The sequence below is a fragment of the Capricornis sumatraensis genome, chromosome 11, assembly GCF_032405125.1.
Source record: "Capricornis sumatraensis isolate serow.1 chromosome 11, serow.2, whole genome shotgun sequence".
NCBI lineage: Eukaryota > Metazoa > Chordata > Mammalia > Artiodactyla > Bovidae > Capricornis > Capricornis sumatraensis.
Window position 1 is genome coordinate 45,442,954 of NC_091079.1, and position 23,162 is coordinate 45,466,115.

The window sequence follows — 23,162 nt, forward strand, 5'->3', positions numbered from 1 at the left end:
AATACTTGGATTTGAGAAATATCAGACGATAATAGCTTAATTATGGACGTTTGTTAAAAAAAAAAAAAAAGAAAAACCACGTAAATAAAAAGACAACCACTGGTTAATTAGAAGCCAGATGATTCTCTGTGGGGCCCGCAGAGGGTCTCCCCTGCCTGTCTGGGCACCTGAGTTGGTGAGACACTGATGGTGGCCGTGCTTGTCACCCACTGGTGGCAGGGGGACTCAGTGGGTTGGGCTTGCCTGGCACTGTGCCGCCCTGCATGCTGCTCACTTGAGGGGCTTCCCTGCCAGCATTTCGCTGGAGACGAAGGAGGCCTGGTGACCAAGGACGAAGTGTGGGGAGTGCTGCCACGGGTGCTCGGGGGAGTGGAGGACAGCTGAACGCAATCTTTTTATGCTGCTCAGCCCCCAGGTACATCAAATCCTAACACTGATCCTTCATCACAAAAGTTAAACAGACTTAGTCAACTCAATTTCCTGTGATAATGAGCATCAGAAATCACATGGATTAATGAACCACAAATGATCCCCTTCAGAATAATTTTATTTCTAATTTCTTAACCCTCCTGGTACAAGCCCTTGGAATGAGTGACGGCCAGAACTGAGGCAGGCTGCCCACTCTCCCCGTCCTGGGCAGAGCTACAGCTGAAGATAGCAATGGCCACTAAGCATGGAACCATCGCCTCCACAGAGCAAGGTAAATGTGAGGACATTTGATTGTCTTCTGCATCCTTGACTGTCATTAAGGATGTGCCACTTCTCAGCTAAAGGTACAGACTGAAGAAAAAAGGCAGGGGGAAAAAGTCTTAAAGGTACAGCCCTTTGCCTCAGCTTTATGCTACTGAATGTCCCACATTCCTGTCTTACGTTCGTTTTATTTATTTAAAATATGCTTCCACTCCTTATTTTTGGCCGCATCAAGTCTAAGTTGCAGCACTCAAGCTCTTTATCACAGCACGGGGGCTTAGTTGTCCTGTGGCATGTGGCTCTCAGTTCCCCGACCAGGAATTGAACCTGCATCCCCTGCGTCAGAAGGTGGACTCTTCACCGCTGGACCACCAGGGAAGTCCCTGTGTTGCATTCTTGAGTCCTCCCTTCTCTGTCTTCTGAAGGACTGGCTGATTTGTAAGCATTCGGACACTAACTGAATAACTGAACACCCTAGATCTATTCTCAGACTGACACCAGTTAGATGTAGCTAACACAGCCAATAGGTATTAAGAGGATCCTCAAAGAATTCGCCTGCCAGTGCAGGAGATACAGGAGATGCTGGGTTGGGAGGATCCACTGGAGGAGAAAATGGCAACCCACTCCAGTATTCTTGCCTGGAGAATCCCATGGACGGAGGAACCTAGTCCATGGGGTTGCAGAGAGTCAGACATGACTGAAGAGATTTAGCACACAGCATGAGAAGCAGTATGTCCGAAAGAAGAAAAACAGAGAAGACAAAAGACAGAAAAGCAGAGGGTGAGGGGGCTTGCTCATGTGCTACTGTCCATGTCCATGTCTGTCTGTTAGAGAACAGGAGACGGAAATCTGAGTGGAGTTTTCTCTTTAAAAATGACAGGGATGCTTGACTTTCAGTAGCAAAGTAAATACAGGTGGCAATTTTGTATCTACATAGTCACCCAAAAGATGAATGAAAGGGCTAATAAAAAAGTATTTAAATGTATAACTGTCAAAAAGAACTCATAAAAAATGAATAATCATATTCATAGAAATAATTAAGTCTATCTAGTGAGTGACAGAGCCAGCAGCTTTGAGCAGACTCAGGATTTTAGGCCTGAGTCCCAGCTCTACACCCACCAACCACCTGACTTTGGACAAGCTACCCTACCTCTAGAGCTTCAGTTTCCAAATCTTTAAAATGGGGGTAATTATACCTGCTCCCAAGGTTTTTGTGAGGATGAAAGAAGATACTTAGGACAGGGTTTGGCATAGACCAAGTGTTCCATAAACCTCACTGCTTGTCCTCTACAGACAAGCCTATAGTTACACATCAAATACCAAAGCAAAACTCTGAAGGAAGAAATTTGCTGGAAGAGTCTAAAACTTCTTTGGTAAGACATTTCATGCCTTATAGACTATATCATATTATTTGCTGCTTATGTTGATTGTAAACAACCTATTGCACTCATGTTAACCTTTAAATTTTAATAACATTTTAAAATTAATTATTATTGGAGTATAGTTGCTTTATAATCTGTTAGTTTCTGTGGTGCACCAAAATAAATCATCTAAGCATATATATATATATCTCCCCTCTTTTTGAGATTTCCTTCCCATTTAATCCACCAAAGAGCAGAGGTCCCTGTGCTATACCATATGTTCTCATTGGTTATGTCCTAGTATCAATAGTGTGTCAATCCCAGCCCCCCAGTTCTTCCAGCCGCCTCTTCCCCCTTGGTATCCATACATTTGTTCTCTCCATGCCTGTGTCTCTGAGTCTGCTTTGCAAATAAGATCATCTATACCATTTTTCTAGATTCCACATGTATGCATTAATATATTTTTGTTTTCCTCTTTTCTAACTTACTACAATGTTTGACAATCTCTAGTAAAATTTAGTAACTTTTAAGTAAAATTCATTTAATTAGAAAAATCAACAATTTAAATGCTAGAAGTTTAAATTATCAAACGTACATTTGCTTCACTGACAGACATCCACACAGTTATTCATGTTTCACTTCTGGAGACAGCTAGAGTCTTTATACTGATGATTTTTGCTTTTTCATTTTTTGGGTGAGGGTGAGGAGCCTGCAATAATTGTCATTTGAGAAAGCTACAACATTTAAATATCTTGCTTTTATTTCTTCTTTTCTCAATATTTCTTCCCTTTTCCATACCAAAAGGGGGGGCACTATCAAATTTATATAATTTTGAGGAAAGTCTGTAAACTAAATTTATTTAACATCAAATCTGGTTTAGTGGAAATCCCTCTATTAAGGAATGAGGTCATGTCTCTTGCAATGAATCATGCCCATTAAATTTATCTTCTTTTCTGGATACTTTCCTTCCTTCATTTTGTCATTTCCAAGTCTCTAATTCTTGTTGATTGCTCAATTAAATGGAAGCACTGATTTTTTTTAGTTTTGAAAAGGGCATGAAACTCAAGCTACAAAATATTATTTGTATCAACATATCTGCTTTTAACTCTGCAATAATTTTTCCTATCCAGTCTTTTTTAAAGCAAATACTGATTTGATTTTATTCAAAACTCTCCAAACATCTTCTCTTCTGATCGATTTTTTCATGTGTGTCTTCTCTTTTGCCATCTTCTGACTGCTTCGATACTGAAAACAAAATAGGAAAGACGGCTGTTCCCTACTATAATATTCTATTACCCAGAAAACTTACGGAGAACGAAAGTAAACCCTGCTCTTCAAGTTGGCTAATAACTGATTCATCTCCATACATTTCTCTACTGCTCATTTTCCTTGATGCCAAAATTACACACTAAAAGATTACAGCTCCACTTAAATAACTCCCACTTATTTTCATAGACAGTCCGAGGAGAACTATAATCTTCTCAAGGATTCTTCAAAAGGTCTCATCTATTCCCAGGCCTTGAGATATGATCCAGTACATAGGATGTATCAGGATTTTACGCCTGGATTCAGTTAACAATGGAAGCAAATTTGGAAATCTACCAGCCCCGTATCCTTTTTTAACGTGTAAGGAAACTAAGACCCAGAGAAGTTGTACTGTATAGAAAATAATTATTTCACAAATATATATGTATATATCATCTATACTGCTTACATTTTTATAGAGAATATCACATGAATCGTCATAGATACTAATTAAGGGGATCTTGAAGACAAAACTAAGCGGTTTTTATAACAATTGGCCCTTTTCAATTAATATTTTTAATCTTAAAGGAAATCTTTATGGCAACACAAATGATTTTATTTCCTAGTGGATATGATTTTGTGTTTTGAAACAGCGCCTTTATTCCAGGTTCAGATGCCGTGACCTTGTATAAGTTCGGTTTCCCACCCGGGTTCCCCCCGGGGCAGGGACTGAGGGCCGCCCAGGCCCGGCTCGCACCCATCTTGCCCAGTGCCCGGGCGGCGGCGGGGACAGCGACGGCCGCGACCAGACAATGTCCTGCATTCACGGAGCCCTCGGCCAATCACAGGCCGCCGCCTCCCGGCCCCGCGCGGCGCCACCGGCCACGCTCGGGCCTGAGGAGAACCTGGCCTCCAGGCGGCCATCTACGGCCATCCTAGGGCCGGACGCCGTGACCCGCCTGCGCCCCGGCCCGGAGCAGCGGACCCGGAGCAGCGGACCCCGGGGCAGGGGTCGCACTCTGAGCGCCGGACGCGCCGCCCCCTCCGGCTCGAAAGCGGCGCTGTCCCTTTAAGACGAGCCTCCTCCCGGGCCGAGGAGCGCGTCTGCGGCCCCGCCGCGGGGGGCAGCGACATCCGGGCTACCGGGCTGGCGACGACGACGGCCCCTCGGGCAGCTCCCAGCCTCTGTGGGACGCCCGGCTTGCCGCGGTTGGGGGGGGAACCGCTGCCGGGGAGGGAGGGGCGGGCTTCATCGCCACGTAAGCCCCCGGCCCTGGTGAGCCTCGCCGCCGCCCGCCCCCACCTCGCGGTCGCCGGAGCTTGGACGCCGAGGCTCGGCACGCGGGTCACGGACGCTTCGCCCTCGGGGCCGCGCTTCGCGCGCCCACGTCGGGCCCGCCCCACCTCCTGCGCGTGCACGGGGGGGCGGGGCGCCGAGAAGTCAGCCAATCAGCGGCGGCCGACCCGGGACCGCCCCTGGAGTCCTCGCGGGGGGCGGTGCGGGAGGCAGAACTTCGTGGGGGGCGCGGCGCGGGGCGGCTGGCGGGCTACCAGGGAGTACGAACCGGCGAGGGAGCCGGACACCGAGCCTACCGGCTCCGACTCGGCAGCTCCGCGGAAGTGAAAGGGAGGGAGCGGCGGGGAGGGGCGCGGGCGGCGCGTGAGAACCGGCGCGGGAGGGGGGAGGGAGGCGGCGTCGGGAGCAGGTGGTGCAGCCGGAGGCGGGGGAGGAGAGGGCGGGGGCGGGGTCGGGGGCGGGGCGGGGGCGGGGGCGGGGGCGGGGGCGGGGGCGGGGGCGGGGGCGGGGGCGGGGGCGGGGGAGAGCAGGCAAGTCCCGGAGATAGAGAACTAGGGATGGAAGTACCGAGTTAATGAGCGTGAAGCCAGAATCTGTCAGGGCTTATTTATGCAGCACGGAGAACTTGAAGAAGTTGTGCACTCACTGGTGAGATGCGTCTTAAGATTTTCCTCTGTCCGCGTTTTTCTAGAGTGGGTACAGATTTTTGATATCTGGCAAAGTTTATTGAAATTGAAAGTTGATCACAATATTTTATCATGGGAGTTGGGGGCGGGGAAAAGAAACAAAAGGCATTTAAAAACTAATTTCTGCAATCTCTTCTACCGAAAATTTGAGAAAGACTGTATGTTTCTGCAGTCAAGACACACTGAGTTAGTTTTTAGGGTAGAATAGGGGGTGTATGCCGACATGAACAAACCCGCACCTCGAAGTCTCATTTTCCTCGCCTGCAAAATGAAAGCCATGACCTCTACCTAATCTCGTAGATGTTTTGTCGTTCGATGCGATCAAGAAAAAGTGGAATATAAGTTTTGCCCGGTCGCACTGGATTGACCCCCCTGGGCAGCTGTCCTAGGCCACCTTCTCCCCCCCGATGGTCTCGTCCCCTCGCACAGCGTCGTCCTACTCCAGCCCACCTCGTCCTGAGGTCCAGGTGTGGGTAATCTGGGAGCCTCAGAAACGTCATCTGGGTGTCCTACACAGAGCTCGGCACCTCCCCTCCAAACCTGCGGCGTCTCCCATCTCAGCAGGTGAATCGCTGTAGCTCGGTCATCAGCGCCTCACCCCATCGTCGAGTCATTAAACCCCTGGGTCCACTTTACTTCCGTACTTCTTGACGCCTGTTTGTCACTGCTGCCCTGCTCTGGCTTCCTCCGCGCAGGCCACCGGCGTCTCCCACCTGGGTTACCGTAGTTACCTGCTCACTCGTCTTCCTGTCGGGGGTTTTTGCCCCACCTACATCTCGATATTGCAGCCACGTAGATGTTTTATTGTAAAGTGCCGCGTGTAATCTCTTAGGGGATGTTTGTCACCCTCGGGATAAAGCCCTATCCCCTTAACTTCTCTTTATAAGGCCCTCCTAATCCTGTCTCCTGCTAGATCTCTCACCACCGGTCAGTCTTCCCACCCGTCCCCACCCGTCCCCAGTCCCAGCCTACCTGAACTGTTTTCAAATTCTCTAAATGTGCCCAGTCCGCTCTGGCTTCTGCAGCCTTCCTTAGTCTCTTTCTTTTCTGAGAGCTGGCTTCCTACCTTTCCCTCACCTCCTTCCCCAAAGTGTGAAAGAATTAGGGGCACCCACTGCACCCCTACCTCTGCAACAAACCATAGCCCTTTCCTGTGGTGGCTTGTCGTCCTGCCCTTCAGAGCAGGGGCTGTGTGCTGCTCAACATTGTTCCCAGTTCCTAGGAAGATCCTGGCAGTAGTCGTTCGGAGCCGGGTGACCCTTTTAGAATACACAGTGAGGGGCACAGGAAACCGATAGCCTTAGGTGTCTACTGGCTGGTTCATTTTATATTCCTGAGTTTTTCAGTTTTGAATTCCTCTTCTCTTAGTTACAGGTTTCTTTATAAGAGTAACATTAAAAAAAAAATAGATTTTACTTAAACCAACTGTGATTTTTTTTGTCACAACAATAAATCTCTTTCAGCAGAAATAGTGTGTGTGGTTTATGAAATGAAATTCATGGCCAGTGGCTGCCGTTCAATGCAAATAGGCAGAAATGGGTTAAATGGACTCATTTTACACTCAGACTCTGAATCTAAGCTGAAAGTAATGCCCCAGTGATGACTGAGGGAAGGCATGGAAAGAAAGAGTGTTAAGCTGAGAGTTTTGTTTCCATGTTTATTATTATCATTTTTTAGATTACCATTAGCCGTATGTTAAGAAATTACTCATAATGACTTTAAAAAAACAACTCCCGATACACCTAATATTTTTCTTTTGGTTACAAGAAATGTCCGCATAACAAACTGAAATTCTCATTTCCTTGTGCTTGAAGCTCACAATACTAACATATTTAGATATGTAGTATTTCTAAACACCGCCCTGCCACACACTTTCCAATAAAGTTCAAGAATTCTTTGTTGAGAGATGTAATATTTGGAGGGGAGGATAGGGGAATAAATCTCGACTACTGCAAATTGTTTCCCTGCAGCCTTACTCTGAAGGAGATCCTTGTTGGCTTTCTCATTACTGTACAGCTACTCTGTTGATTCTGTTACACCTTGGTAGAAGGGAGGGGAGTTTAGTAAGAAATAAACATTTTTAAAAAGAAGGGAGGGTAAGCTTATTTCTTTAGTAAAATAACAACAAAAAATGAAATTATATAAAAGTAAAAGCAAATAATGTATTTAAAGTATTTAAAGGAGAAAAAACATGCATTATAATGATTTACTATTTCTATACAAAAGTATTCTCTCAGCATGTATCATATCTGTTTATGGGACTCACCAAATGATTATTATAAACAAATGGTAAGGGTTTAAAAAATGTGAGAGAAATGGCTTCTTTTGCATATGTCAGCTCGGGTAATTTTGAGTTTAGAAAACATTTTATGTACTGTGATTTAGTAAAAATCCTATATTTTACTTACATTTTAGCTAGTTCTGTTTTTCAGTTTTTAAACCTTAAAAAAAATCTTATTTCCAAACTATAGAGTGGTAAAAGATTATTTAAAAAAACTGTTTATAGTGAAACATTTTTTACAAATAGCTCCTTTTAAGAGGGGATTCCCTGCAGTGGTCCAGTGGTTAAAGGTTCTGCATTTTCACTGCTGAGGGTGAGGGTTCAATCCCTGGTTGGGGAACTAAGATCCTGAAACCTGCACAGCATGACCTAACAAAAGTAAATAAATATAAAGAGTATCTCTACAACAACATACATTTCAGCCTTGTTTAAAAATGTCAAACCTGATTAAGTGACACCTTGAGAGAATCACACATTGAGGCTGAGATCTAAGATTGCCATTTGCTACATTTGTTGGTTTTAGCAGAGATTTCAAGCTGATTGGGCGGTCAGCTCAGCAGAGATATGCAGTGATGACCAACAGGTAGCAAAGTGGAGAGAGGGTGGGTTTTGGAATTAAAAGACTCAGGTCTAAATCAGATAGCCTTGTACCTTCTGCAAGTTACGTCTAAAACCAAGGGTCCACATTTATAAATTAAGCAACTATTTGTTATCTTGACCACTGTGTCTGTGAGGATCATGTGAGGATAATGTATCCTGCCAGCCTTGAAATACTAGATAACTCATAGTTCCTGCTACTGTCCTACACATTCTGATTTGTCATTGGAGACATTTGATTTTCACAGAAATAATAAAATTATATATGAATTATATATGTGTGCGTATGAAAGAGAAAATGTTAGTCCATGGAATGACCTCATGGATTGTAGCCCACCAGGCTCCTCTGTCCATTGGATTCTCCAGGCAAGAATGCTGGAGTGGGTTGCCATTTCCTCCTCCAGGGGATCTTTCCAACCCAGGGGCTGAACCCAGGTCTCCCATGTTGCAGGCAGATTTTTTACCGTCTGAACCACCAGGGAAGCCCATATATATATATATATATATATATATATATATATATATATATATATATATATATATATATATATATATATATGTTGTATGTTAAGTTACTCCAGTCGTGTCTGACTCTTTGTGACAGTGGGCACATGTGGGTTGCCATGCCCTCCTCCAGGGGATCTTCCCGACCCAGGGATTGAACCCATATCTCTTACGGCTCTTGCATTGGCAGGCAGGTTCTTTACTGCTAGTGCTACCTGGGAAGCCCCTCTCTCTCTGTCTCTCTCTATATATAAAATGCATGTATATACATATATATACATATATATGTATGCATATACATATAAAGGAAATAAGTTACTTTTTCATAAACTATGACTCCTCAAGGAGGATTTATATATGCTTGCATTTATCGGTGGGTAATAGCTGATATTAGAGACAATTGGGGCACCTTATATAAAACACAATCCTTGTAGTAAGGGTACAGAGGATGCTGGTATGTCTAGAATTTGTGGTACTCTATGTAGAATGCAGGAGCAAGGTGATATGTGTGTGTGTGAAACTAATAAAAATGGATAAATGAAGATAAGGCAGATAGTTAATAAAGTTCAGTTCAGTTCAGTTCCTCAGTCTTGTCCGACTCTCTGTGACCCCATGGACTGCAGCATGCCAGGCTTCCCTGTCCTTCACCAGCTCCCGGAGCTTGCCCAAACTCATGTTCATTGAATTAGTGATGCCATCCAGCCATCTCATTCTCTGTCGTCCCCTTCTCCTCCTGCCTTCACTCTTTCCCAGCATCAGGGTCTTTTCTAATGAATCAGTTCTTCACATCAGGTGGCCAAAATATCAGAGCTTCAGCTTCAGCATCAGTCCTTCTAATGAATATTCAGGACTGATTTCATCTCTCTCTCTCTTTTTTTTCTTTTGAAAAAAAAAGTATTTATTTGGCTGCACTGGGTCTTAGTTGTCTCATGGGAGTCCTAGTTCCCTGACCAGGGATTGAACCCAGGGTCGCTGCACTGGAAGCATGAAGTCTTAACCACTGGACAACCAGGGAAGCCCCAGTGAAGTATATCTTGTCTGGTGTTCACTGTTGAAGGCTAAAGAAGGAAGATATTCTTCAGTGACAGTATTTATTTATTATTATTTACCCATGATAAACCTGGAGAATAAAGTAGCAAAATGGCAACCAAAACACTTCTATATCCTTGATTCCTTCACCCGAGTTTGAAATATTTGGCCAGTGGTTAATTATCCTAGGTTTGACTGAAAACTTTCATGCAGAAAGCTATAGTGCACATGATATGGATGGTTAAATAAACACAAGATGTATTTTCTCTCAAGGAAGAATTCTGAGAAAGAAAAGAAACAGAGCCCTAAGATGTCTGTGAATGAGCCTGCACTCTGCCTGGGAAGGAGGCAGGATGGGCAGCTTCCCGCTGCTTCTAACGGACCTCCCCCGACCAAGCAGAGGAGGCATCTCCTACATGAATACCATACACTCGCCCTGTACTCTTCCACCCTGAGAGTCTCTTTCTCTTGGGTCCTAACACTATCCATTTTCTGAAGTTGCCTGTTAAAATATAAATCTCCCTGAGAGGGGTGTCACTGGAACGGGGAGCTAACACCTACATAATCTTTTACCAGCTCAGCAGAGATGGTTCTTATCCTGCTGAGAGCAAGGAAGGGAAGAAGATGGACACATAAGAGCATGTGAACAGCCAGGGTGGAGAGGAAGGTCCCACAGAGTGGAGACCGAAGCACGCTGACAGTTTTGCTGGAACAGTCCCTCCAGCTCTGTTTCTGTGCAGGTGTGACATCCTGCCGTGGGGTTCCGACCTCTGCCCTCAGGCTTTCAGATCTCTGCATCTGGCAGTACCCATAGCTCTCGACTGTTGTGAGGTTCAGCTGGATTCAGACTAGCTTTGTGGTAAAGACAGCACTAGAAGAAAAAGCACTCTGAAGGTCAGAAGACCCCAGTTCTTTGGGACTTTGTGCTATTCAGACTTCAGTTGCCACATTTGCAAAACAGAAGGAATGGCTTCTGTTCCTATTCTGCTCTGCGTTTCATCCTCTCCCTGCAGACTTCTCTCCCAAATCTTTTTACTGTAATTAAGCCTCCACCTTGTGGTAGCTCCTAAAAGGTGGAAACAACCCAAATGTCCGTGGATGTGTGGATGAACAAATGTGGTCTATACATACAATGGAATATTACTCAGCCTTAAAGAAGAAGGAAATTCTGACCTGTGCTACGGCATAGATAAAACCTGAAGACATTATGCTGAGTAATGTCTCATTCCATTTCACTGGAGGCCTCTGCTAACGCACGTTTTGGAGCTCTGTTTTGTCATGTCTCAGCCTTGTTCTGAACAAACCTCATTTTTAACTGCTCTTTTTGCAGCCCTCCAAAAGTGCTGTACTCTCTTGAGTCCAAATGTTTGCACAAGCAGATCTTGCTGCCTGGCACCCTACTTCTTCCCTCTTCTTTATCTAACAGATCCTACATGTTCCTAAGGGCTCACCTCTGAGAAAGCCGGTGCTAGCCCCTCCCTCAGGCTGTAGGAGGAGCCTATGGCCCACGGCACCCCCTGCTTATTCCTCCCATCATTTGTGTATTACGACTTTCCCACAAAAGGGCAGGGATTTTGGCGTCTTTATGGCATGCTCCCAATCTGATGCAGGCAATAAACCTGTTGAATAAGTCACTGAATATACTTTAAAAAAATGCTTCAGTTCAGTTGCTCAGCCATGTCCAACTCTTTGCGACCCCATGGATTGTAGCACACCAGGCTTGCCTGTCCATCACCAACTCCCAGAGCTTACTCAGACTCATGTCCGTTGAGTCGGTGATGCCATCCAACCATCTCATCCTTATTTTTGATTTATTCCTTTATTTGGCTGCGCCAGGTCTTTGTTTCGGCATGCAGGATCCTTAGCTGTGGCATGTGGCTTCGAGTTCCCTGATCAGGGATCGAACCTGGGCCTCCTGCATGGAGAGAGCGGAGTCTTAGCCACTGGACCAGAAGGGAAGTCTCCCCCTGAATATTCTTAAGAACACATTGTTTAAAAAAAAAAAGTACACATTGTTATAGGTTGGTCTAATCAATAATAATTTGGCTTATAGATTTTATTTCTGTAATTTTATTATCTTCTTATAAGTATCATGTCTATCTTTTACATTATCTTTTTTTTTACCTACTAGTTAATTTTAATACTTGACATGTCAATAGAATCAGGTTTGGCAGCACATAACAAAAAATTCTCAGATAACATTAGCATAAACAAAATAGAAGTTTGATCCCAATTCTGCAGAAGTTCAAGTACAGACAGTGTTGGGCTGATACCCATTTCCCTCCAAATCTTCAGGGATTAATTCTCTTTCAGCTTCACTTGGCCATCCTGAGGCTGTCTTTGTGCTCCAAGATGGAGGCCAGGCTGGAATTCCAGGAAGGATCAAGAAAGGGTGTAGGGTGTATAGCAGCTGTCTTTCTGGAAGCTCCTCAGATGCTCACATACAGCATTCTTGCTCACATACTGTTGGGCAGCTTAATCACACGTAGCTGCAAGGGAGGCTGAGATACCGTCTATATTCTGAGCAGACATGTCTCCAGCTAAAATCCCACTGGTGTGGAAGAGGAGCAATGAATATTGGGGGACAGAAAGAAGGGGAGGCCAGACGAGTATAAAAAAGATACAAACATGTCAATATCATAATCTAGTTGAATCTAGATTTCTAGATGTATTCTTCCCAGCTCCTAATCTCCTTTGTTGAAAGGTCATGACATTTAGACTCAGGAGTTTTCACACTAAGCAAAGCTCTAAATTTCCAGGTTTTCTCCTTTTACCAGGTAATCAAAGAAGTAAGTGCTGTCCCCTTGTCCTTCGTATGGGGCTCAGAGAGGGGGCAGAGGGCAGTAGAGCTGAGGACTGTCAGTGGAGAAAGGGCGCAGTAGTAACAAAGGCAGGATGTCATGTTTCAACACGTCTGATCTGGCCCCTGCGTCTCCCGGGCCGGCTTGGCTTTGTCCTGTTTTTCCCTGGCTCCGCTCTCGGGCGTGTTCCCAGCAATTCCCAACCTCTAGCACCTGCAGTTCCACCCTGGGAAGCTGGAGGTCTCTGCTCCTCCACAGGCCACTGTGGATGCTCCAGTCACCCTAGAGGAGTCATCGGAGGCCACGGTCTCTGCCACCAGGCCAGGTGCAGATGTTGCCTGCAGAGGATCCCAGTCTGTACCACAAACCTGCTCTCACTTGTCACCAGCCTCATAGCCTTAGCCACCAGCCCTGATGGCATGCCCTCAGTCCCTGTTCTCACTGTTACTCTCCAAGCGTCTCCTGAGCTTTTCTCTTCCATTATTTTTCCTCCATCCCAGTGCCTTCCAGGGTCCTCAGAAACCCTGATTGCTCTCATGGCTTTATCCAGCTTTCACTCTCCACCTAACTCACTGGCAATCTCCTCCCCTGAATCTCTAACCTCCATCTTTTCTCTGTAGCTGAGGACTCTGCTCCAGGCTCAGCATCCTCCTCCCTCCTTCTCTGCAGGCTTCTTCCTCTCCCCCAGAGCCCCTTTTACTGTGAGAAAAGCCCTCCCTTTTTTTGCTGCTCCATCCGTTTTCTTTCTTTCATTGCCAAATAAGGAAAAACACTTCGCTTAGCCATTGCTCCCAGTGATTCATCACCACTCCTAACCCCGTTCCCTGTCATCAGGTGGCACACGCCACTTCTTTGTGGTCCCCGGTGAGCTCCAAATTACATCATCCAATGAAAGCAACAGATTCCTTGATTGTAACATGACACTAACATCACTGCCCTTTCATTACAATTTTCTCTTGCCTTCCATCACCCTACATGCTTTGGTTGTTTTCTCACTTTTCATGACCACTCTGATCAGCGGTAAACCATCACTGCTTCCTTGGTGGCTTGGAAGGTAAAGAATCTGCATGCAATGTGGAAGACCTGGGTTTGATCCCTGGGTCAGGATGATCCCCTGGAGGAGGGCATGACAACCTACTCCAGTATTCTTGCCTGGAGAATCCCCATGGACAGAGGAGCCAGGTGGGCTACAGTCCATGGGGTGGCAAGGAGTCGGACATGACTGAGTAACACTTCCAGTTTTCTGACCACACTGATCAGTGATAAAACATCAGTGCTAACAACTAATGTTTAATGCGCACTTATTTTGTGTCAGGCAGGTCAGATGGTTTACACACATCATTTCCTTTAATGCTTGTATTGACTCTGTGGAGGAGATGCAGTTATTACCCCCACATTACAGATAAGGAAACTGAGGCTCGTAGGCCTACAAAGGTCAATGATGTGCTCACAATGACAAAGCTAGTAAGAGTTAGAGCTAAACTCAAACCCTAGTTTGCTGAATTCCAAACCAGGAGGACCCTCTGGTTCTGTGCCACCTGTTGTCCCTCATTTCCTGATTTCACCTTAAATATGAGACTTTCCCAGGCTTTTCTGTTCTGGGTTACCAGCTCCCCTGGGTATAGACACTTACTTTTAAAAGGAAATGTGCTTCCACAGAGTGAGCACTCCATTTGTTTTTATCCCATTATTATGGAATATTTAAACACAGGGAGAGACAGAATTGTGTAATGACCCCTTACCCTGTCCCCAGGCAATGCCACCCAAGTCCAACAGTCATCCACTGGTGGCCACTCTTGTTTTGTGTGCACCCCACCATTCCCCATACCCCCTACCAGATTATTTTGCAGCAAATCTCAGAAATCATATCAGTTCATCTGTAAATATTCCAGCATATTTTTAAAATATTGTTGTTTGGTCTCCGAGTTATGTTTGACTCTTTTGTGACCCCATGGACTGTAGCCCACCATGCTCCTTCTGTCTGTGAGATTTTCCAGGCAAAAGATTACTGGAGTGGGTTGCCATTCCCTTCTTCAGAGAATCTTCCCATCCCAGGGATTGAACCCACATCTCTTGCACTAGCAGGCAGTTTCTTTATCACTGAGCCACCAGAAAAGCCCTTGTAAAATGTAAGGATCCTTTAAAAAGCCTTAACCATGAAAACATTAATATGTCTAAAAATGAAAAAGAATCCCGTGATATCAGCAAATATCCAATCAGATCACATTTCCTCAGTTGTCTCATAAAGTTTTTAAAGAGTTGGTTTGTTCTTTGTTCAGATCGGGATCCAAATAAGGTCCACACACGTCACTCTTTAAATCTCTCTTAATCATTTGATTCCTCTTTTCTCTTTTCCTACACCCCCAGCCCCCACAATTTATTTGTAGAAAGCACCCATTCCTTGGTACCCAAAATCCACCTTGTGAATTTTGCTGATCACATCCCCCTAGGGTTGTTTAACACATTGATCCCTCCATCCATTCAAATTTCCAGTAAACTATACATTGCCACAACAAAAGTCCATCTAGTCAAGGTTGTGGTCTTTCCTGTGGTCATGTATGGATGTCAGAGTTGGACTGTGAAGAAAGCTGAGTGTGGAAGAATTGATGCTTTTGAACTGTTGTGTTAGAGAAGACTCTTGAGAATCCCTGGGACTGCAAGGAGATCCAACCAGTCCATTCTAAAGGAGATCAGTCCTGGGTGTTCTTTGGAAGGAATGATGCTGAAGCTGAAACTCCAGTGCTTTGGCCACCTCATGTGAAGAGTTGACTCACTGGAAAAGACTCTGATGCTTGGAGGGATTGAGGGCAGGAGGAGAAAGGGACGACAGAGGATGAGATGGCTGGATGGCATCACCGACTTGATGGACGTGAGTCTGAGTGAACTCTGGGAGTTGGTGATGGACAGGGAGGCCTGGCGTGCTGCAGTCCATGGGGTTGCAGAGTCGCACACGACTGAGCGACTGAAATGAACTGATAGTCAGATAGAGATGTGTGAGCTGATTCAAGTTCATTTTTCAGCAAGATGATTCTGTAGGTGAAATGATGTACTTCCGTCAGGAATCTTGTTTATTTAGGTGACTTCCAAGTCTGTATCCAGCTTCATTCCTTTATCTTAGGCTAACTGATATTGGCCATCATCTCAAAATCGGCACGTCTAAAAACAAATTTATCTTCCCCCACACAAGCTTTCCCTCTTGACACCTTCTCTGTTTCTGTCATTCTTGCTGTCCTTTAAAATGTCTTGGGCTCTCAGGGCCAAACTTCACTCTCCCTTGACTCCCATGTTCAGTCACAAAGACCTGCCAGTTCTCTCTCTATAGGGTGATAGAACCCTTTCCCCTTGCACCTCACACCCATTGCCCTTGTCCAGGCTTTAAAAGTATTACAATACCTGCCCCCCACCCCACTGGTCTCTCTTTCCTCAGTTCCACTCCATAAACTGCCATTGGACCAAGCTCAAACCTGACGTCTTCCTTCAGTGTGGAATATTGGAGCATCAGATAAACAATTACTCAAGCTCTGGAATAGGCAAAGCTTCTCTCTGAGGATAATCCTGGATTTGTCTCAAGGGACACCCGTGGCCCCACACTAGGGGGAAGGCAGAGTTGCCTATCATCCTGGTGAAACTCTGCTTGCTAGCAGCTTTCTCTGCTTTGCCAGTAGGACATTCACACTTCTGTTTGTGTTCTTCAGTTGCTAAGTTGTGTCTGACTCTTTGCAACCCCTTGGACTGCAGCACGCCAGGCTTCCCTGTCCACTATCTCCCGGAGTTTGCTCAAACTTATGTCCATTGAGTCAGTGATGCCATCCAATGGTCTCATCCTCTGTCACCCCCTTCTCCTCCTGCCTTCAATCTTTCTAAACATCAGAGTCTTTTCCATTGAGTTGGCTCTTCACATCAGGTGACAAAAGTATTGCAGATTCAGCATCAGTCCTTCCAATGAATATTCAGGGTTGATTTCCTTTAGGATTGACTGGTTTGATCTCCTTGCTGTCCAGGGACTCTCAAGAGTTTCAAACACTTGTGTTTGTCTGGTCCTAAAACATGTGCCTGGTTGTCGACCAGTAATGCAGATTGGCAGCCACCTCGGCCCTGCTCTCACATCACCCACTGGCTGGCTCTAATTACAAGCCAAGCACACAAACACCCAACAACACAAAGAACTCCCAGCCCAGAGAGGGAGGGATGTTCAGAGAAAATTCCCTCGGAGACATGCTATCTGTCCACTCTTCCAAGAACTTCATTGAGTTAACCAGTGACCCTCTGCATCCTGGATGCCCTTCAACCAAGAGACTTTGAACATTATCCTGCTGATACTGCTCCTGCCCACAACTCACCATCTGTGAGAATTCCCATGTGATGCTTTCTTGTAAAATTCATCAGAAAGACCTGGTATTCACAGAGCTGGTATACCATCCTTTCCATAGAAAAAGCTATGAGTTTATAGTTTCCCTTTTTATGCTGGTTATCAAGAGGCTCAGATAAAATTGCAAAGTCCAGTAATGGCTTAGTGCTTTTCATTAGAAATTTTATATTTTTTCCAAGGTCCTGACTTCCATTTGTAGTTCTCCTTTAATAATTTTGTGTTGTTATCTCATAAGCACCTTAAAATGCATTTTGGAATGATCCTGTGTGTGCGTTAAGTGAATAAAATGCTACTGCATTCCTCCACCCAGGCAAAGGTTCATTGATTTACCTCATCTGACTCCAAGTTTACTTATTCTGTACCTTCTGATGGGGACACTGCCCTTTCTATGGTCCCAGCAGCACCCCAAAGCCCACCCACCCCAGATACCTCAGTTCAGATGTCCTCATCCCCGCATGAACCATCCTGACTCCCCAGCCTAGAGCAAGCTTGCCCTCCTCTGAGGGCCTTTCACGTTGTTTGTACGCTATTCGTTTTATAAGCTATTTTTTAAAGTAAAAGTAATTTGTACATATAATAGAAAATTGAAACTGTATGAGACAGGTTGCACGGGAAAAAGTATCTGCCATCCACAGTTGCCTTAGAGGCAATCACTATTGCTAGTCCTTTTTGTATCATTCCAGACACATCTATGCATTTACAAACATATGGATATAGGCATATATATACATATATGTATATGTATATATGTGTGTACATGTTTTCTTACAAATTCTTCTGTCCTTTTTCCCACAGCTATGAACATAACACATACATTCTTCTGCACCTCGACTTTTTTTTGGCTGCACCGTGCAGTTTGTGGGATTTTAGTTCCCCCACCAGAGATGGAACCTGCACCCCTTGAAGTGGAAGCACAGAGTCCCAACTGCTGGATCACCAAGGAGGTCCCTAGACATTTGTTTTCAATACAACAGTATGACTTGGAGATGACAGCTCATCAGTATGCAGATATCTACCTCATTCTCTATAATACCTGCGCAGCTTCTGTTGAAAAGGTAAACCTTAATTTATTTGATTAGTTATACATCATGGTTGGTATCTTTCTGGCTTAATGTACTCTTTCTGAGGGCAATGCAGACAATAAAACCACAATTAGTATTGCCCTCCACAAATCCAGGGTATGGTATCTTCCACATAGGAAAAGCTTAATAAATAACTGATGGTCAACTTTTACCAGTAAATAGTCAAACAGAAAGTTATTCTACTTTATACAAATGTTTTAGGAGTAACTTGAGAAAGTCTTACCGCATCAGCCTTTCAACTATGGCCATCTTTCAGTGACATTGTCTGTGGTCTGGGCTTGACCTTGCGGTATACTGTATCTCAGTTCATGAAGAGAGTGCTGAGGGGACCTGAGCCTGAGGCAGGGCTCCCAGGGGATGCACTGGGTCCAGCCAAGGTTCCGCCTTCAGCGTCCGGAGCAGGGAATCTGTAGGACTGAGAGAAGCTGTCCGAGCTTCCCTGGTGGCTCACTGGTCAAGAATCCTCCAGCCAATGCAGGAGACAAGGGTTCCATCCCTGATCTGGGAAGATCCCTCATGCCTCGGAGCAACTAAGACTGCATGCCGCAACTACTGAGCTCGTGTTCTCAAGACCAGGAGCTGCAGCCACTGAAGCCCAAGTGCCCTAGAACCTGTGCTGCACGAGAGAAGGCCCTGCAATGAGAAGCCTGAGCACCGCAAGCCAAGAGTAGCCCCTACTCTCTACAACTAGAGAAAAGCCCGTGCAGCAGTGAAGACCCAGCATAGCCATCAATAGACAAATCAAGGTTTGAGGCAAAGGAAGTGCATGTGATTACAGAACATGGTATCATTTCCCCCAATTCATTCTCATTCCACTGCCTTGGTCTGTATCCTCTCTGAGCCCACATGTACTATTTAACTCGTGGTGGGAGACGTGTGCTAATATTACATTTTCTCTTCTTGAGAGAGGTAATCAAGAAACAGGTTTTGGGGGAAGTACGTGTAACTGTGCTTCTGCGACTTTCAGCCTAGGTAACTTAGACGTGACCTGAGGGCAGTGGCCCCACCACAACTCTGGGAGGATAGGACGGAGACCCAGTGGGTGGGACAGAGCCCCGGGTCCACTCAACTCCCACTGCTGAGATCTCAGGAAGTTGTGCTTGCCCAGGAACCAGAGTCAGCCCGCGGAATGACATCCAGGGAAACTGCCAAGAGGAAGGCTTAGGAGACAGGTTAATATGGAATCTTGCTAGCTTTCTAAACGAAAAGCCCCAGCATAGTAGCTCTACCACATTAGAAACACATTAGAAACATATTAACAAGTAATTACTTTGGAGGAAGTTAACTTTGTTAAATTACAAATTAAGATAAAATTAGGAATATTTCTCCTTTCAGATTCAAGTGCACAGGATATGTATAGTTTTAAAATGATTCCTTTCTGAATCCACACATCCTCGCACCTTAAATGCAACGCTTATTCCATAACCATCCTCTCTGTAAGGCACCCTACTAGGTGCTGGTCTTGAACTAAGCTTTCACAGATCTGAGTGTGGTACTGGATGGGTGCATTCCCACAACCCTATTTCACCATGCAGCAGTGGGCAGAGAGGTGTCTGTGTCTCCACCCAGGAGAAGGCATGATTTGTAGCATCATTCTCAAGTCCGTCTTACCCAGAGCTGCAACCTAAAGAAGATCCTGTGAAAATCAGGGTGCGGACTCATCTGTCAAATGTCTTTTTCCCCTTTAGAGCAGAGGTGAGTGTACGCAACTGGATGTAAAGGAGTTCAGTTCACAGCGGATCGTGAGGAAGGCATGGCGTCTTTCCACCATTACTGGATTTCTGTTTGGCGTTGAGAAGACCTGGGTTTGGATCCCGCTTATTCATTCATAGCAGGGCAATCTCTCACGATGCAGATGCCTCATCTGTTGCATGAGCATGATCTGCAAAAGCCAAATCTAATATTTTTTTCTACTGGGAATATTTTGACCAAGGAGGAAGAGGGCTGGAGCACCATGTGCTAGCAAGAGTTATTGGCAAATACCTAAACCAGAGTTAAATGTAGGCACATCATGAGATCTGACACATGCGGTATGGAATTAGGCAACCGTAAATTATGACCTGTTCTCATTTTACGTATCAGAGTACAACTTTGAGTTTGACACAGTTCAGCCTAGAACTGTCCAAGAACTTGCAATGATAGTATTATGTCCTTTTATGTCCCCTGTACGATACTGACACTGCTGAGATCACCGGAACAGAAACAGCACCCATGGCCTTGACCTGATTATCACTGGAATCCAACCAGATGAGCCAACCAGCCACCCTGGAACTTAAGGGAATAGAAGGAAGAGGAGACATATTCAGTTATTTCTCTGTTGTTGTTAACATCTTTCTTTCCCCAAAGAGGATTTGAGATGGCCAGTAATCTCTGCATAATATAATCACATACAGTCATGAGTTGTGTGTGATGATATGTATGTGATTCAAAGAAAGCACACTTGATTGTGGCTACTTCATGAACCATACAAGGTGATCTTGCCTGATCCCTGGGAACCTGTTCTGGTGATGTGACCAACTATCCTCTTTGGTTCCTGCAGATGGCAAGGACTCCCCCGTGTGAACCGGGCAGTTCTCCAGTCCGACTCCTTTTCCCTGGGGTTGAACATCACTGAAGGAAACTCCAACAGTCTGATGCCTCTGCAGTCCCAGCTCAGGACTCAGGGAGTCCTAGGACTCCAGGAGGGTCCATTCACTTCATTTTCACAGCTTCTTTCTTCCTCGTAGAGACTGTTCCAAGACTGGAATCCTTGTCTCAAATTTCCTGACCCTCCATGAACATTTGAATCTCAGGAGATGATTAACCACTGAATTGAGGGTGGAAAAAAAAGAAGCTTTTATAAATGCATTTGCTTAACTTTCTGAGATCTCTCTCTACCCCAGCCTGTAAACGTATTGCCATTGCTGTCAGCCTTCCTCTGGTTTCAAAAAGCCCGGTGTTGCTCTTCCCATCAACCCTCTGCTGGATGCTTCTTCCTCTCAATAGGCCTGACTCTCCTAGGTCATTTCCCCTCTGCCTCCTGGCTCTTGTCTCTTACTCTAAAGTAATGCACATCACTGTCATTTATAAAAACAACAACCACTATTACTCTCCCTTTAATGGGAGTTCTCCTGTAGATGCTGCTCCATCTCTTCATTTCACTTCTGACCTTCTAAGAAAAGAAGTCTGCACCATCTGTCTACACTTCCTCAACACCCATTCACTTTCTCTCCCCTCTGTGATTCAGTTTTTACTCTCAGCTCGCAAAACTGCGAAGGTTAACAAAGACTAAGTCCGTGAACACTTGTTGTTCCTTGCATTCTTGTTCTCTCTGTGACACTTGGCACTGTTGCCCCTTCCCTTCTGGAAACTCTGCTTCCTTGATGTCTTACTGTTTCTTTCGGACAGTGAGTGATTCTTGCGTCTTTCTCCAGTGGCTTCTCTTTTTCTGCCTGTCTCTTAGCATGTGTTTTGCATGGATAAGTAATGTTCCCAATGAATCACTCCCTCCTCTGGGCTCGCCTGGTGTTGAATCCGGGACCATGTGACTTGCTTTGGCCAGTGAAACCTCAGTGAACATGAAGTCAGCAGAGTCTTGACAAGGACTTGTGTCTTGGCACTTGCCTTCTTGAAACGCTCCTCAAAAACTTCTGTGTCTTCTGGATGACTAAGATGAAAGGCCAAGAAGAGAGAAAGGAGAGAGGGAATGTCAAAAATACCAGATTTTTTCAACTGAGTCCGAAGCCAGCTCACCCACCAGATGAATCATACCTTTTTTTTTTGGTTCAAGCCACTAAGGTCTGGGGTGGCTTGACATACAGTAATAAACAACCGAGAAGAGCTGGTGTTTTAACGATTCCTATTGTTGTCCTACATTCCTCTAATGTTGCATATTTTTCCGGACATCCATTCCAATGGTACCGTTCATACGTCATAATTATTAAACTTACGTTTCTAGACCAGATCAGTCTTCTAAACTCCTATCTCTTACTTCCTGGACATCCCTACTTGAATAATCCACAGACCGCTCTGAATTCCCACACCAAAGCATCAGATTCTTCCACAGACTTCTTCCCGCTTATTACTTATCTTGGTTAGTGATGCATCTACTTACCAGTCACTCAAGGAGAGAACTTAGAAGTGAATCTTTAACCCCTCCCTTTCATTCACTTATCAACAATCAGTTGTTCACCAAATCTTATCAAGTATGTCACCTAACTCTCTCTCACATTTATCCGTTTATCTCCAACACCTCTAATGCCCCCTGGTCAAGGACCTCAACATGTTGTACTTTATCGAAAACCTCTGCTGTCTCCCTGCTCTGAGGTTTGTTCTGATCATTTTCCAGCTGACAATCCTTTTGTGGCTCCTCACCTATGGAATAAGGTAAATATTTCTTAATATGCTACTAAACCCTTTCTGACCTGGCCTTCCTCACATTTCCACTGTCATTTTCTGCTCTTTCTCTCTGCATACTGTGATCTGAGCCAAATTACTCACAGGGCCGACACTAGCCATCTGCCCCATGGATGTCTCAGACAGTTTTCCTGCCTGGTACCTCCCCTCCCCTGCCATCTGCAGAGTCCTTGAAGACTCAGATTAAATGTCACATCCTCTGTGAAGCTTCCCTGCCTCTCTGGGCAGAAGCAAAATGAGGCATCTCTTCTGAGTAATCATGTACCCAGTAGTACCATGACTGTACACGTTTTTTAAATTGTGGTGATGTGCTTGAATATCTGTCACCCCTGATAGAGTCAGAGAGCTCCTCCGGGGTAGGGGTGGCTTTACTTTTGTTTTCATAGTGCCCAGCACAGTGTCTGATACACGGCAAGTGTTCAATAATTACTGAATAAATAAGACACTGTATTTTCCCACTTGTAATGTTTTGTTAATGTGCCTTATAATTGGCTAAGTTAGCACCTTGGATTTCCATTTATTAGTCTCAAAATAGAGACGGGAGATTTTAAGTGTTGCTGAACGTGACTTAGGTAAGTTTGGTGGTAAGTCACAGAAACTGGAGCTGGTAACTGAGGGGAGAAGAGGCAAATGCCTTGTTGCAGGTGGGCAGTGGGGCTGTGTTGGAACCACTGCCTCCACGCCCCAAGCAGTGCTCCTTTCAGACCGAGACCACCTTCTTCCATCACAGGGGAAGTGGTCCATCATACCTCTCTGTTTTTCTGTGGGATGACGGCCCACGTGACAAGCATTTAGGAACACCTTGTGTCTGAACAATAACACAGG

At 45.2% G+C, this 23,162-nt stretch overlaps 1 protein-coding gene across 1 annotated transcript in view; it reads left to right on the forward strand.

Moving 5' to 3' along the window:
* The first annotated feature begins 660 nt into the window (after positions 1-660).
* The window catches only part of LOC138088307 (collagen alpha-2(I) chain-like), a 28,330-nt gene continuing 5,828 nt past the window's right edge, over positions 661-23,162 (forward strand). Inside the window, exons 1-5 of the mRNA XM_068983423.1 lie at positions 661-700; positions 4,023-4,321; positions 4,371-4,505; positions 4,578-5,002; positions 19,631-19,637. Of these exons, the coding sequence (XP_068839524.1) occupies positions 661-700; positions 4,023-4,321; positions 4,371-4,505; positions 4,578-5,002; positions 19,631-19,637 (906 nt within the window). The remainder of the gene's footprint in view (positions 701-4,022; positions 4,322-4,370; positions 4,506-4,577; positions 5,003-19,630; positions 19,638-23,162) is intronic.